The sequence below is a fragment of the Rhinopithecus roxellana genome, chromosome 15, assembly GCF_007565055.1.
Source record: "Rhinopithecus roxellana isolate Shanxi Qingling chromosome 15, ASM756505v1, whole genome shotgun sequence".
Classification (NCBI taxonomy): Eukaryota; Metazoa; Chordata; class Mammalia; order Primates; family Cercopithecidae; genus Rhinopithecus; species Rhinopithecus roxellana.
In genome coordinates, this window is record NC_044563.1 from 86,442,640 (window position 1) to 86,457,369 (window position 14,730).

Below are 14,730 nucleotides of genomic sequence, written 5' to 3' on the forward strand. Positions count from 1 at the left end.
AAATAGAAAACATAAAAAGAACAAAACAAATTTTGGAGATGAAAAATGCAATAACTAAACCAAAATATATAATAGAGAGTTTCAACAGTGATTTTATTGTGCAGAGAAAAGAATCAGCAAACTTGAGGACAGGTTATTTGAAATTATCCGGTCAGAAGAGAAAAAAAGAGTGACAAAGAATGAGGAAGTCTGCAGGATTATGAAACACAATTAAGAGAAAAAAAATACATTTATGGGAGTCTAAGAGGAAAGGGAAGAAAGCTCATTAAAAATAATGGTTGAAAACTTTCCAAATCTGGGTATAGATATGAAGATCCATGTACATGTAGCTCAAAAGCCTCTTAACAGGTTTAACCCAAATGTATCTTCAATGAGACGTGTTTTAATCTGCTGTAATCTCAATGTTTGTGTCTACTCAAAATTCCTATGTTATCACTGCAATGGTATCAGGAGGTGGAGTGTATTAGTCTGTTTTCATACTGCTATAAAGAAACACCTGCGACTGGGTACTATAAAGGAAAGAGGTTTAATTGACTCAGAGTTCTGGATGACTGGGGAGGCCTTGGGAAACTTACAATCATGGCGGAAGGAATAGGAGAAGCACGCACCTTCTTCACAACATGGCGGGTGAAGTGAGATGAGGGTAGGGAAAACTACCATTTAAAAGACCATCAGATCTCATGAGAACTCACTCACTATCACGAGAATAGCACAGGGAAACCTGACCACATGATCCAGTCACTTTCCTTCCTCAACACATGGGGATCACAGGTTTCTTCCTGGACATGTGGGGATTACCATTCAAGATGATATTTGGGTGGGGACACAGAGCCAAATCATGTCATGGGGTCATTGGAAGATAATTAGACCATGAGCATGAATCCTTCACAAAAGGGAATAATGTTTTAATCAAAGAGGCCACAGAGAGCTGCCTTGCCCTTTCCACTGTGTAAAGACACAGCAGGAATTTAACATCTGCTAACCAGAAAGCAGGCCCTCACCAGACACTGAATATGCTAGCACCTTAACCTTAAATGTACTAGGCTCCAGAACTATGAGAAATAAATTCCCAGATGTTTTTCAGCTATTTAGTCTATGGTACTATTTTATAGAAACCCAAATGGAAAAGGAATAATCAAACAGTCAAAAATCAAAGATAAAAAGAGTATTTTGAAAGCAGCAAGAGAAAAGAGGTTTGTCACATAAATGGAACCCCCATAAAGCAATCAGTGAATTTCTCAGCAGAAACTTTGCAGACTAGAAAAGATGGGATGATAAATTCAAAGGGCTAAAAGAAAAAAAAGCCAACCAAGAACACTTTACATGACAAAATTGTATGTTAGAAATAAGAAGAGGTAAAGATTTCTCCAGAAAAACACAAGATGAGGAAGTTCATTACCACCAGACTAGTTTAAAAAAAATGCTAAAGGAAATTCTTCAAGCACAAATAAAGGATACTATTTAATGACATGAAAATATGTAAAAATATAAAAATCACTAGTAAATGTAAATATGTAGTCAAATTCAGAGTAAATTTTGTAATTGTATAAGTCACTTATAACTCAGGTATAAAGGTTAAAATTAAAATATTGAAAGTACACCTATAATAATTTGTTAATGGGTATTCAATATAAAAATATGTAAATTGTGACATCAGAAATACACATTGTTTCTGTGGGGCAGGTAAAAATGTAGAGCTTTGTATGTAATCAAGTTTAAGTTGTCAGCTTACAAATAGCCTGTTACAACTATAAGATATTTTATGTAAGCCTCATGGTAATCACAAAGCATAAACCTATAGTATACACAGAAAAGATAAAGAGAGAAAAATCAAAACATACCATTACAGAAAATGATCAAGTTTCAAAGACAGAAAGAGAAGAAGAAAGAAACAAAGGTTCTAAAAAGAAAACAATTAACAAAATGACAATAGTAAATATTTACATATCAATAATTACATAAGTGTAAATGGACTAAACTGTCCAATTAAAAGACAAAGAGTGACTGAATTCAGTTAATGAATATCAAAAGAGCAAGACCAAATTATATGCTGCCTACAAGACATTTCAACTTTAGGGACACACATATACTGAAAGTAAATAGAAGGAACAAGATATGCAAATGCAAGCCAAGAGACAGCAGGAGAAGCTACATTTATATCAGACAAAATTGACTTTAAGTAAAAAACTGTGACAGTAGAGAAAGGACCTACTTATATAATGATATTGGGGTCAATTCATCATGAGGCTATAACTATTATAAATATATATTCACCCAACATCAGAGCACCTAATTATATAAAGGAAATCTGAGGTGAGGAAAAAAAACCTTTCAATAAAATAATAGTAGGAAACTTCAATTCCTCTCTTTCAGCAATGGGTAATAAGGCATAAAGATAAAAAAATCAATAAGGAAACACTGGACTTGAACCATACTTTAGACCAGATGAGCCTAATAGAAATATACAGAATATTCCATCCAACAGCAGCATAATACACATTTTTGAAAAATTATTTATTTGTATTATAGATTGACAAATTATATATATATATATATATATATATATATTTACAGGGTACTAAAATGTTATGATTAATGTACACAATCTGTAATAATTAAATCGAGTTAATTTATATGTTCATCACCCTACTTATTTTTGTTGTGAGAACTTTTGAAATTTACTCTCTTAACAATTTTGAAATGTACAATAAAATATTTTTAACTATATTCACTACATTGTGCAAGAGATCTCAACTTGAGATCTCTTGTTTGTCTCAAGTGCACACAGAACATTCTCCAGGATAGATCTTATGTTAGGTCACAAAACATATCTTAATAAATTTAAGATTAAAATTATATTAACCATCTTTTGTTACCACAATGATATGAAGCTAGAAATCAATAACAAGAGAAAAACCAGAAAACTCACTAATACCTGAGAATTAAACAAAACACTTCTGAACATCCTGTGGGTCAATTAGGAATCAAAAAGGAAATTAAAATACCTTGAAACAAGGAAAAATTGAAACACAATATATTGAAGCTTATGGAATGCAACAAAAACAGTACTAAGGGGGACAATGAGTGCCTATTTTAAGAAAAAAGGAAGGTCACAAATTAAAAACCTAACTTTGGCCGGGCACAGTGGCTCACGCCTGTAATCCCAGAACTTTGGGAGGTTAAGGCCAGCGGATCATGAAGTCAGGAGATCGAGATCAGCCTGGCCAACATAGTGAAACCCCATCTCTACTAAAAATACAAAAATTAGTGGTGGTGCGTGTCTGTAGTCCCAGTTACCTGGGAGGCAGAGGGAGAATCACTTGAAGGGGAGGCAGAGGCTGTGGTGAGCTGAGATCCCATCACTGCACTCCAGCCTGGGCAACAGAATGATACTCTGTCTCAAAAAAACAAAATGATACAAAACAAAACAAAAACACCTAACTTTACAACTCACAGAACTAGAAAAACAAGAATAAACTAAGCCTAACATCAGTTGAAGAAGGAAAAGTAACAAAGAGCAGAAATGAGTTAAATAGTGATTAGAAAAACAAGAAAAAGATAAATGAAACAGAGCTGTATTTTTCAACAGCTAAAATTGACAAACTAGACTAGACTAATAGAAAACATTTAAATAAATAAATCATAAATGAAAGAGAAAATATGCAACTGATACCAGGAAACATTTAAAAAATCATAAGAGACTACTTACTGTGAATAATTATGCACCAACAAAATTGATAGCCAGAAGGAAAGAGTAAATTCCTAGAAACATGCAATGCAACATACCAAGACCAAATCATGAAGAAATAGAAAATCTGAACATATCAATATTGAATAAGATTAACTCAATAACCAAAACTATTCAAACAAAAATAGCCCAAGACCAGATGGCTTCAGGGAAAATTCTATCAAATGTTTAAATAACAGTTGAACACCATCTTTCTCAATCTCTCCCCAAAAATTAATTTTGCAGGAAGGAAGGCTTACAGAATTGTATTACAAGGCCAGCGTTACCCTGATACCAGTGTCAAACAAAGAAGTCAAGGACACACACACACACACACACACACACACACACACACACACACACATCCCACACCCCACAGGTCAATATCCATGATGAACATAGTTGCAAAAGTCCTCAACAAAATATTAGCAAACCAAATTCAACAGCACATTAAAAAAAATCATGCACCATAACCAAGTGTGACTTATCCCTAGGATGCATGGATGGTTCAACAATGCAAATTAATAAGTATATTATATTAATAAAAATAAAGTCTAAAAATGATATGATAATTTTGATAGATGCATAAAAACATTTGAGAAAAGTTCAACATCCTTTCCAATAAAAACTCTCAATAAACCAAGTAGAGAAAGAATGTACTCAACATAATAAAGGCTATAGATGAAGAGCCACAGCGAATACTTTTTAAGGGTGAAAAGTTGCTTTTTCTCTAAGATTAGGTCAAAGAAAAGGGTACCCAGTCTTACCACCTATTTTAAACATAATACCAGAAGTTCTAGACAGAACAATTAGTCAACAAAAAATAAAAATAAAAAGCATTCTAATTGGAAAAAAAGAAGTAAAATTCATTTGTTGGCAGATAGCATTTTTTTCATTCAAAAAATCTGAAATACTTCACTATAAAAAAGCAACTGGAAAAATTGATAAACAAATCCAGTAAACTGCATGATAAAAATTAGCATATAAAATGAGTTATTTTTCATTGCTAACATTATACTGAATGGGAAAAAGCTGGAAGCATGCCTTTTGAAAACTGGCACAAGACAAGGATGCCTTCTCTCACCACTCCTATTTAACATAGTATTGGAAGTCCTAGCTAGAGCAATTAGACAAGAGCAAGAAATAAAGGGCATCCAAATATGAAGAGAGGAAGTCAAACTATATCTGTTTGCAGACAACATGATCCTATATCTAGAAAATCCCATAGTGTTGGCCCAAAAGCTCCTTCAACTGATAAACAACTTCAGCCAACTTTCAGGAAGAAAAATCAATGTACAAAAATCACTAGCATTTCTATAAAGCACCAACAGCCAAGCAGAGAACCAATCAGAAAGGCAATTCCGTTCACTATTACCACAAAAAGAATAAAATATCTAGGAATACAGCTAACCAGGAAGGTGAAAGATCTCTACAATGAGAATTACAAAACACTGCCCAAAGAAATCAGAGGTGACACAAACAGAAAAATATCCTATGCTAATGGATAGGAAGAATCAATATCATTAAAATGGTCATACTTCCCAAAGCAATTTACAGGCTCAGTGCTATTCCTATCTAATTATCAATGGCATTTGTCACAGAATTAGAAAAAAAACTATTTAAAAATTCATATAGAACTTAAAAAGAGCTGGAATAGTCAAGGCAATCCTAAGCAGAAAGAACAAAGCTGGAAGCATCATTTTACCTGACTTCAAATTATACCACAGGGCTACAATAAGCAAAACAGCATGGTACTGGTACAAAAACAGGCACATAGACCAACAGAGTAGAATAGGGAGCCCAGAAATAAGACCGCACACTTAGGACCATCTGATCTTTGACAAAGCTGACAAAAACAAGCAATGGGAAAAAGATTTCCTATTCAATAAATGCTGCTAAGATAATTGGCTAGCCATATGCAGAAGATTGAAGCTGAAACTCTTCCTTACACCATATACACAAATCAACTCAACATGGATTAAAGACTTAAAGGTAAAACCCCAAACTATAAAAACTGTGGAAGACTACCTAGGCAATGCAATTCTATACAAAAGAACAGGCAAAGATTTCATCACAAAGACAACAAAAGCAATTTCAAGTAAGCCAAAATTGACAAGTGGGATCTAATTAAACTAAAGAGCTTCTGTAGAGCAAAGGAAACTATTAACAGAGTAAACAAACAATCTACAGAATAGGAGAAAGTATTTGCAAACTATGCATCTGACAAAGGTCTAATATCCAGCACCTACAAGAAACTTAAACAAATTTACAAGAAAAAAACAAAAGATAACCCATTACAATGTGGGTAAAATGTGGGCAAAGGACATGAACAGACACTTTTCAAAAGCAGATGTATATGTGGCCAATAAGCATATGAAAAAAGCTCAATATCACTGATCATTAGAGAAATGCAAACCAAAATCTCAGTGAGATACCATCTCACAAGAGTCAGAATGGCTATTATTAAAAGTCAAAAAATAAGAGACAGTGGAGAGGTTGCAGAGAAGAGTGCATTTATACACTGCTGGTGGAAATGTAAATTAGTTCAACCATTGTGGGAAGCAGTATGGCAATTCCTCAAAGAGCTAAAAGCAGAATTTGCGTTTGACCCAGCAATGCCATTACTGAGTACATGCCCAGAGCAATGTAAATCATTCTACCGTAAAGACACATGTACACGAATGTTCATTGCAGCACTATTCACAATAGCAAAAGCATGGAATCAACCTAAATGTCCATCAATGACAGATTAGATAAACAAAGTGTCATACATACACACCATGGAATACTATGTAGTAATAAAAAAGAATGAGATCGTGTCTTATGCAGGAACATGGATGGAGCTAGAGACCATTATCCTTAGCAAACTAATGCAGGAATGGAAAACCAAATACCACACACTCTCACTTATAAGTGGGAACTAAATGATGAGAACTTATGAACACTAAAAAGGAAACAGCAGACACTGGGGTCTACTTGAGGGTAGACGGTGGGAGGAGGGAGAGGAGTAGAAAAGATAACTATTAGGTACTAGGTTTAATGCCTGGGTGATGAAATAATCTGTACAACAAATCCCGTGACACAAGTTTACCTATGTAACAAATCTCCACATGTACCCCAGAACCTAAAATAAAAGTTAAGAAAATTTTATATTAACAGTAAACCATCAGAAAAATAAATTAAGAAAATAATTTCAAGTATACAATTGAATTATTATTAAGGTGACCCTATGTACTATTATATATTAGATCCATTTCATTCTTTCTTATATACATGTACGATGGACCCCAAAAAGTTTAAAATGAAAAATTATAAAAAAAGAAAATAATTCCATTTAAAATAGAGTCAAAATTGAATAATATACTTTGGAATAAATTTAACCAAGGAAGTGAAAGATCCATACACTGAAAACTATAAAACAGTGATGAAAGAAATCAACTAAGACACAAAAAATGAAAAAAATATCCTGTGTTCATGGATTGGAAGAATTAATACTGTTCAAGTGTTCATACTCTCCAAAGCAATCTACAGATTCAATGCAATTTCTATCAAAATTCCAGAGCAATTTTTTGCAAAATAAGAAACCTAAAATTTGTTGGTACCACAAGAGATACACATAATTAAACCAATTTTGAGGAAGAACAAAGCTGGAGAAATCACACTGCCTGATTTCAAACTATATCACAAAGCACTACGGAAATATTATGGAATTAACATAAGAACAGACACATAGACGAATGAAACAGAATAAACAGCCCAGAAATAAACCTGTGCATAAACCATCAACTCTTTTTTTCACAAAGGTGCTAAGAATACACAACGAGAAATGGATAACCTCTTCAAAGAATTATTTTGGGAAAATTTAATTTCCACATGAAGAGGATAAAATTGGACTCTTATCTTACACCATACACAAAAGAATCTAATTAAAATGAATCAAGACTTAAAGGTAAGGTCTGATACTGTAAAACTCCCAGAAGAAAACAGAGGAAAAGCTCATGACATTGATTTTGGCAGTGATTTTTGAATTTGATTCAAAAGTCTAGGCAACAAATGCAAAAAACTGGTAGTACATCAAACTATAAGTTTCTTCATGACAAAGGAAACAATCAACAAAATGCAAAGGAAAACTACAGAAAGGGAGACAACATTTAGAAGCAACATATATATTTTTTTTTGAGGAAGAGGGTCTGGCACTCTCACTCAGGCTTGAGTGCAGTGGTGCGATCACAGCTCACTGCAGCCTTGACCTCCTGGCCTCAAGCCATCCTCCTGCCTGAGCCCCTCAAGTAACTGGGACTACAGGCACCAGCACCACACCGAGCTAATTTTTGTATTTTTTTTGTAGAAATGGGGTTTCATCATTGGCCAGGCTGGACTCAAACTTCTGAGCTCAGGCAATCTGCTCGCCTTGGCCTCCCAAAGTGCTGGAATAACAGGTGTGAGCCACTGCACCCAGCCACAAATAGGGTGAACTGACAGGCCCTTCTGTACATCAAGTCATCCACAGACTAGTGATCTCTCTCTCTGCTACTAATTCTGCCTCAAGTATCTTATAAAAGGTTTAGTATCCAAAATACATTAGCAACAAAAATAACTCAATAGCATAAAAACAAATAACCTGATTTAAAAATAGACAGAGGATTTGAATAGGCATTCCTATAAGGAAGGCACAGAAATGGCCAAGAGGTATATGAAAAGATGGTCAGCATCCCTAATAAACAGGGAAGGGCAAATGAAAAGTATAGTGAGATATCACCTCATGCCCTTTAGTATTATTAAAAAAAAATCAAAGCAAAACAATTGTTGGTAAGTATGGGGAGAAAATGGAACCTGTGTACACAATTCATGGGAATGTAAAATGGTACAGCCATTATGGAAAACAGTATGGAGGTCTGAACATTCAAACCATTACTACTGTATGATCAAAGATTCCCACTTCGGACCTATATATCCAAAGGTAATGAAATCACTGTTTCCAAGACATATTTGCACTCCATGTTTATTGCAGCATTATTCACAATAGACAAAATATTGGAAAAAACCTGAGAGCCTATCAACAGACCAATGGATAAAGAAAACTTGGTCTATTTATACAATAGAATATTATTTACCCTTAAAAGGGAAGGACACTCTGTCATTTGCAATGACATAGACCAACCTGGAGGATATTATGCTATGTGGAATAAGACCGACCCAGAAATACAAATGCTGCCTAATTTTGCTTAATGTGGAAGCTAGAAAAGAGTCTAACTCAGTAGTAGAGAGTAGAATGATGTTTGCCAAGGGTTTGGGGTGACTGTGGGAGAAAATGAAAAATATTAGTCAACAGATATAAAATTTTATTTTTAAGATGAACAATTTCTGAGGTTCCAACGTGTAGCATGGTGACAAGTTAATAAAAATGTGTACTTGAAATTTGCTACAGAAGTAGATGTCACGTGTTCTTACAACACACATGCACAGAGGGTAAGTATGTAAGGTGATTGATACGTTGCTATATTAATTAGCTTGCATGTGGTCATCATTTCACGGGGTATACATATATCAAATCATCACATTGTATACCTTAAATACATTCTAGTCATATTTGTCATCCATATCTCAATAAAGTTGGAAAAAAAAGAAAACTATGGGCAAGTTATACATAATAATAAACATAAAAAATCCTTTGAAAACATTTCTAAAGCTGCTTTATCCTCATTACAGAAATGTAAAATATTACCTCTGCTGGAATATGAACTACAGCCAGGATTTGAGTATACAAATTAGAAGAGAGTGCTTGCAGTGTAGAGCCCTCTAGGTTTTCAGCCTAGAACAGGAAGGAACATAGAGTAACGACAGCAAACAGTGAAGCTATAGGATAATAATTCCTCCTCGGTGACAAGAGGCCCCACCACTGCTTTGGACTCCAGGAAGCACTCAGACATTAACATCTATGAAGCGTGCCCAGCATGCTAAGAAGAGGGTGAACTGACAGATCTTTCTGTCCATCAAGTCATCCACAGCCCAGTTATTTCTGTCTCTGCTGCTAATTGTGCCACACGTAACCATAAAATCTGGAGTCAACTGCTAGGAGTTTTGCAAGAACGAAGGCCCAGGAGATGCACTTGTGTCTTGGTGAGTAGCCAAAGTTAGCTACAGGGAGCTGAAGCAAGGGACTGAAAAAATAAGAAGTCTTAGAAAATGTTCTCCAGTCCTTGAGGATCTGAAGGCCTATGTGTGACTGATATTTGGTGGAGAATGGACCTAGCTCTTTCCCCACTCCAACCGAACAAAATCTTTCTTGAAAGGCATATTGTATATTGTCACTAATTCTGGGAAGGCTGGGGCCATTGACTTTCATGAAGTGTGACTATGAAACATGAAAATCAGACAGGGCAATCTTGATCTGAGGAATGCTTCTAAGAGAAAATGAAGACACCTGCCCTATAGACGCGCTTCTCTAGCAGGCACATGGAGATGTCCACTCATTCTTGCTGGCACCAAATGGTGATATTCAAAGAGTTGGCATAATTTTTTTAGAGTTGCTAAGTATATAAAGCACTATTAATTTTTTAGAGTTGCTAAGTATATAAAGCACTAACTTTATCAATTTTGTTAATTATACTTCACTTCATCTCTGTCTTATCAATTAGCTAAATAAAAACAGCATCAATTCATGAATATCATGATAATAAGAAAATTCAGGCAAATATTTAAAAAGCCAACTGTTGGCTGTACATGTTATTGTGGCTGTCAAGGAAGGGAAAATATACTTTAGTTTGTGAAAGTCAATATGATAAATCAAATTTCTCTTAAAATATTTGGTAAGGAAAAACTAATAATGTGTTTCTTTTAAAATAAACTTTAAAATTTTGGAACAATATTAGGCTTACAGAAAAATTGCAGAGATGCTAAAGAGAGTTTTTCACACACACATCTCTCAATTTGTTTCTTCTAATGTATTCATCCTTCATTAACATATACACTTGTCAAGATAAGAAATCAAATTTGATACATCACTGTTAACTATTCAGATTTTGCCATTTTATTCAGATTTTATTATCTTTTCCATTAGTATTACTTTATGTTCCAGGATCAAATCCAATCTACCGTACTCCATGTAGGTATCTTGTCTCTTTAGTTGGCTTTGATCTGATATTTTTCAGTCTTTACTTGTCCATAACTGTAAGCATTTTTTAATGAAGGGAAATAGGGTTTACAGAGCTGCAGAACAATTGTTATTTTAAAAATGCTGTTTATCAAGAAGGATTTTTGTTTCCTGATCCTGGTCAATGTGATGTTTTAGCAAAAAGTGAAATACATTGGCTTATTAGCCTCAAATAAAAATTGTTAATCACAATCTAGAATTCACCTGTACAAGGTTTGTAGTGGACAAGAAATTAAAATAAGGATGAAAAAGAAAATTAAGAATGTGCTGTGAAGAAACTTAAAAGGCAGACTGAGAAATTTGGAGTTCACTCAACGTTGGAAACCTTTAGATATCTGGAGCCCAGAAGTCATTTATATTAATCCTCAATGCCTGTAGATGTTAGTTGCCTCCAGCCACTCTGAATAGCACTCCTATCTGAATAACCCGGCTGGATTCAGTACTCCCACCTCTTGTACTGATGCAAGAGATTAGAAGCTTCTCCAGATACTGTGCTAGCAAAGGGGAATTATAAAAGGCTTGTATTATATAAACAATGCTTTGAAAGACTGGCAGATTACAAAGATGGTCGAAAACAAACAGGATCAAATGGAACAAGGATAAAATAAAGTTCTATATCTAGGTTTGTGGGAAAATCAATTACATAAATGGAGGATGGGGAACACTTAATCTGATAATCAATACTTCACGTGAAAAAGTTTAGGAGGTTTTGTGACCTCAATTTCAATATGAGTTCTGAGGGTCATATGTTTACTAAAAATTCAGTCCATGTCTGGAGAGGTGTCAATCTTACTATAGTAGACAGGACCCAAACTCATTTCATGGTTTATTGAAAGATGAATATGTGAGGAACACTGTGCTAAATCCTATTCCAATACCTGAAATCAGAATTAGAGGTGTTTTAAAGCATTTTATACTAAAAAGCTTGGAAAATAAAAGAAAAGCACAATGAAGAAATTGAACATTATGCTTTGACTTCCTATTAATTGGAGTTAACCTGTAAGAGAGTTTATATAACAGTTGTAATAACAATACCTAGAGGAGGCCTCTCCCACCCCTGATCACAACCCCATTTCAGAAACTTCTTCTACGGGGACACTTTGACAGTAGACTTTTGATGAACTTTATATCCAGTCATTTAAAAAATTATTACAAGATACTTACACTGGTTAGGCACAAATAGATATGCACATTATATTAAAACTTTTAATAAGTATGGGCTAGCAAATAATGCATGATATCCTTGGTAATATCCTTTTGCAAATTTTATTAAGTAACAGACAACAATAAAGTTAGATCCCACATCTTGAGCAACAGTTGGATCCCATATCTGGAGATAAAATCTTCACTGTCTTCAGAGTTCTGATTGTTGAGTGACAGTAGAGAGCTAAATTTCTGCCAATCATACTGACATATCCTGTATCCATCTCCCTGTCCAGATGAATAAAGTTATATATAATATGGGCTAAGAAAAAAACATTTAAATAAATATATTGATGGCAATGCTCAGCCACAGAATGCAATTTACAGGCATAAGCAGTACAGCATAGCTAGTCAGCATTTTAGTCATATTCCTTCTAGTCTTGTTTAAACAAGCAAATATGGCTGATACTTTTGATATTGTTATATAACATAATATTTTTATTAAGTTAGAAATATTTTTTCTTTCATTAACTCTATTTAGATCACTTTATTTCAATTTCTGCATAGTTTTCCATGTAACATACGAGCTACAATTTATTTGACCAGTGCCCCGTTTGTAAAAGTTAAGCATGTTTTGCTTATTTCCTTTCCTTGTTTCTGTATTTATAAGTAAAAGTATCTATCTGCACAAATCTTTCCAAATCAGAAAGGTTGCAATATTTTTAGGATTTGTAATACATATTTTCAAAATTTTTTTCTGGCAAGGCTGAGCCAATTTGTATCTCTGTGCACACAAGTAAAGTATGAGGGGTTTAGTTCCTGCACCTACCAACCCCACATATAGGCATGACACACATGCCTTACCTACATGTTTCCAAACTATATTCATTCATTATATGTATTCATAGCCATCATGTACTAGATACTGTTCCTGCCCTTGGTAATAAAAGGATGTAAAAGAAAATCTGATCCTGTCTCCATGGTGCTTATAGTCTAATCAGGGAGAAAGACTATTGACAAAAAAACTGCACTCAGTCACTAGTTCAATGTGGACACTGACCACAGTAAATTTGAAAATAAACCAAGAAACCATTATGTTTTGATAGGTGATATGTTCCCAAAACAAAAATTCCTAGTTTCTTATCTCCTTGCCTTGTAACTCACACTAGAATGATCACCTCCTGTGCCTCTGCTGCCTAATAGGGATCTTATCAAGAAGTCTTATGTTGCTTTTCCATAATGAAGCCTGTGCTTCCTTGATTGGAACCTTGTCTATGCACATTACAAAGGGGCAGACAATAGTGGACCCAGCTCTATCCTGTATTTCTGTCCTGCAGAAATCAATTTTCTAGCTTGCAACCTATTCCTCTTTCTCCTCTTGGACTAGTTAAAGCAAGTATTCCTAGTTCCATAGTGATGCCTTTGAAACTCTGGCTCCCAATTTAGGCCCTAAGAACTCCATTGGACTTCATAGAACACATCGATCCCAAGTTTAATAGCATTTTATCAGATTTCACGCATCCCTTCTCCACATTTCTGCTAGTTTTCTTGGGGTGAGGATCCTGGCGCTGGCACAGGTGCAGAGTACAGCATAGGGCTCTCTTGACCTCTTGATTGCACAGGTAATAAATGATGGGATTGAGCAATGGTACAATGGACAGCATATAGTACAGAGATCAACTTGTTTGTGTCAAAAGCTGAGAGTGCCTTTGGCCGGGCATAGAGGAAGATACTGGCTGCATAGAAGACTATCACAACAGTGAGATGAGAGACACAGGTGGAAAAGGCCTTATAGCGTCCAGCAGCTGAAGGAATGTGCATCACAGCACCAGTAATGGCCATGTAGGAGGCCCCAGTGACAGAGAGTGGCCCTAGAAGAATAAAAATGGCCAGGATGAAATCTGTAAGCTCTGCTGTAGACATGTCAGTGCATGAGAATGGAGAGACATCACAGAAAAAGTGGTTGATGATGTTGGGGCCACAGTAAGACAGGTGAGAAATAAGAAAAACTTTGACCATGGAGATGCCAAAACCTCCAGCCCAAGATCTAGTGGCCATCTGCATATACAACTGGCCACTGACAATGACTGGGTAGTGGAGAGGATGGCAGATGGCCACATAGCGATCATAGGCCATAACAGCGAGAAGGACACACTCAGTGCAGCCCAAGCCAAGGAAAAAGTAGAGCTGTATCATGCATCCCTCAAAGGAGATTAGCCATCCATGGTCCTATTTGGACCCAACAAAGTCAGCAAGCATCTCAGGAATAGTGAGTGACATACCAGATCTCCAGAAAGGACATATTAGCTAGAAAGAAGTACATGGGTTTGTGGAGGGGTGGAATGGTTCCTAATTGCCATAATGACGAGTGTGTTCTCAGTCAGCACCAACACATAGGCCAGCAGCAAAAGGGCAAACAATAGTACCTGTGGTGGCACAGGAACAGGAAAGCCCAGCAGCACAAACTCGCTCACTCTCCCACTATGGTTCCTCCACTCCATGTCATTGGTCTCCCTTACTGCTCTTCAGGAGATGAGAATAGAGAGTCTTCAGTAGGCCACAACAAGAACCCAGCCTTTCTCTTAATGGGCTTATATTGGTTGAATGCCACGTAAGAAGTTCATGCAATTAATCACTGAGCTGAGACCACTGCTCTCTTCTTTAATCTGGAAATGAGCTAAGGCAAACATAGAAAAATAAATGTTTT

General features: G+C 35.5%; 1 protein-coding gene across 1 annotated transcript; it reads right to left on the reverse strand.

The window, feature by feature from the left end:
* Nucleotides 1-13,465: 13,465 nt before the first annotated feature.
* On the reverse strand, nucleotides 13,466-14,524 carry LOC104678311 (olfactory receptor 6A2). The gene is given in 4 exon segments (XM_010383562.2): nucleotides 13,466-13,678; nucleotides 13,680-14,295; nucleotides 14,297-14,358; nucleotides 14,360-14,524. Coding segments are annotated over 4 exon segments (1,056 nt in total).
* Nucleotides 14,525-14,730: the final 206 nt, after the last annotated feature.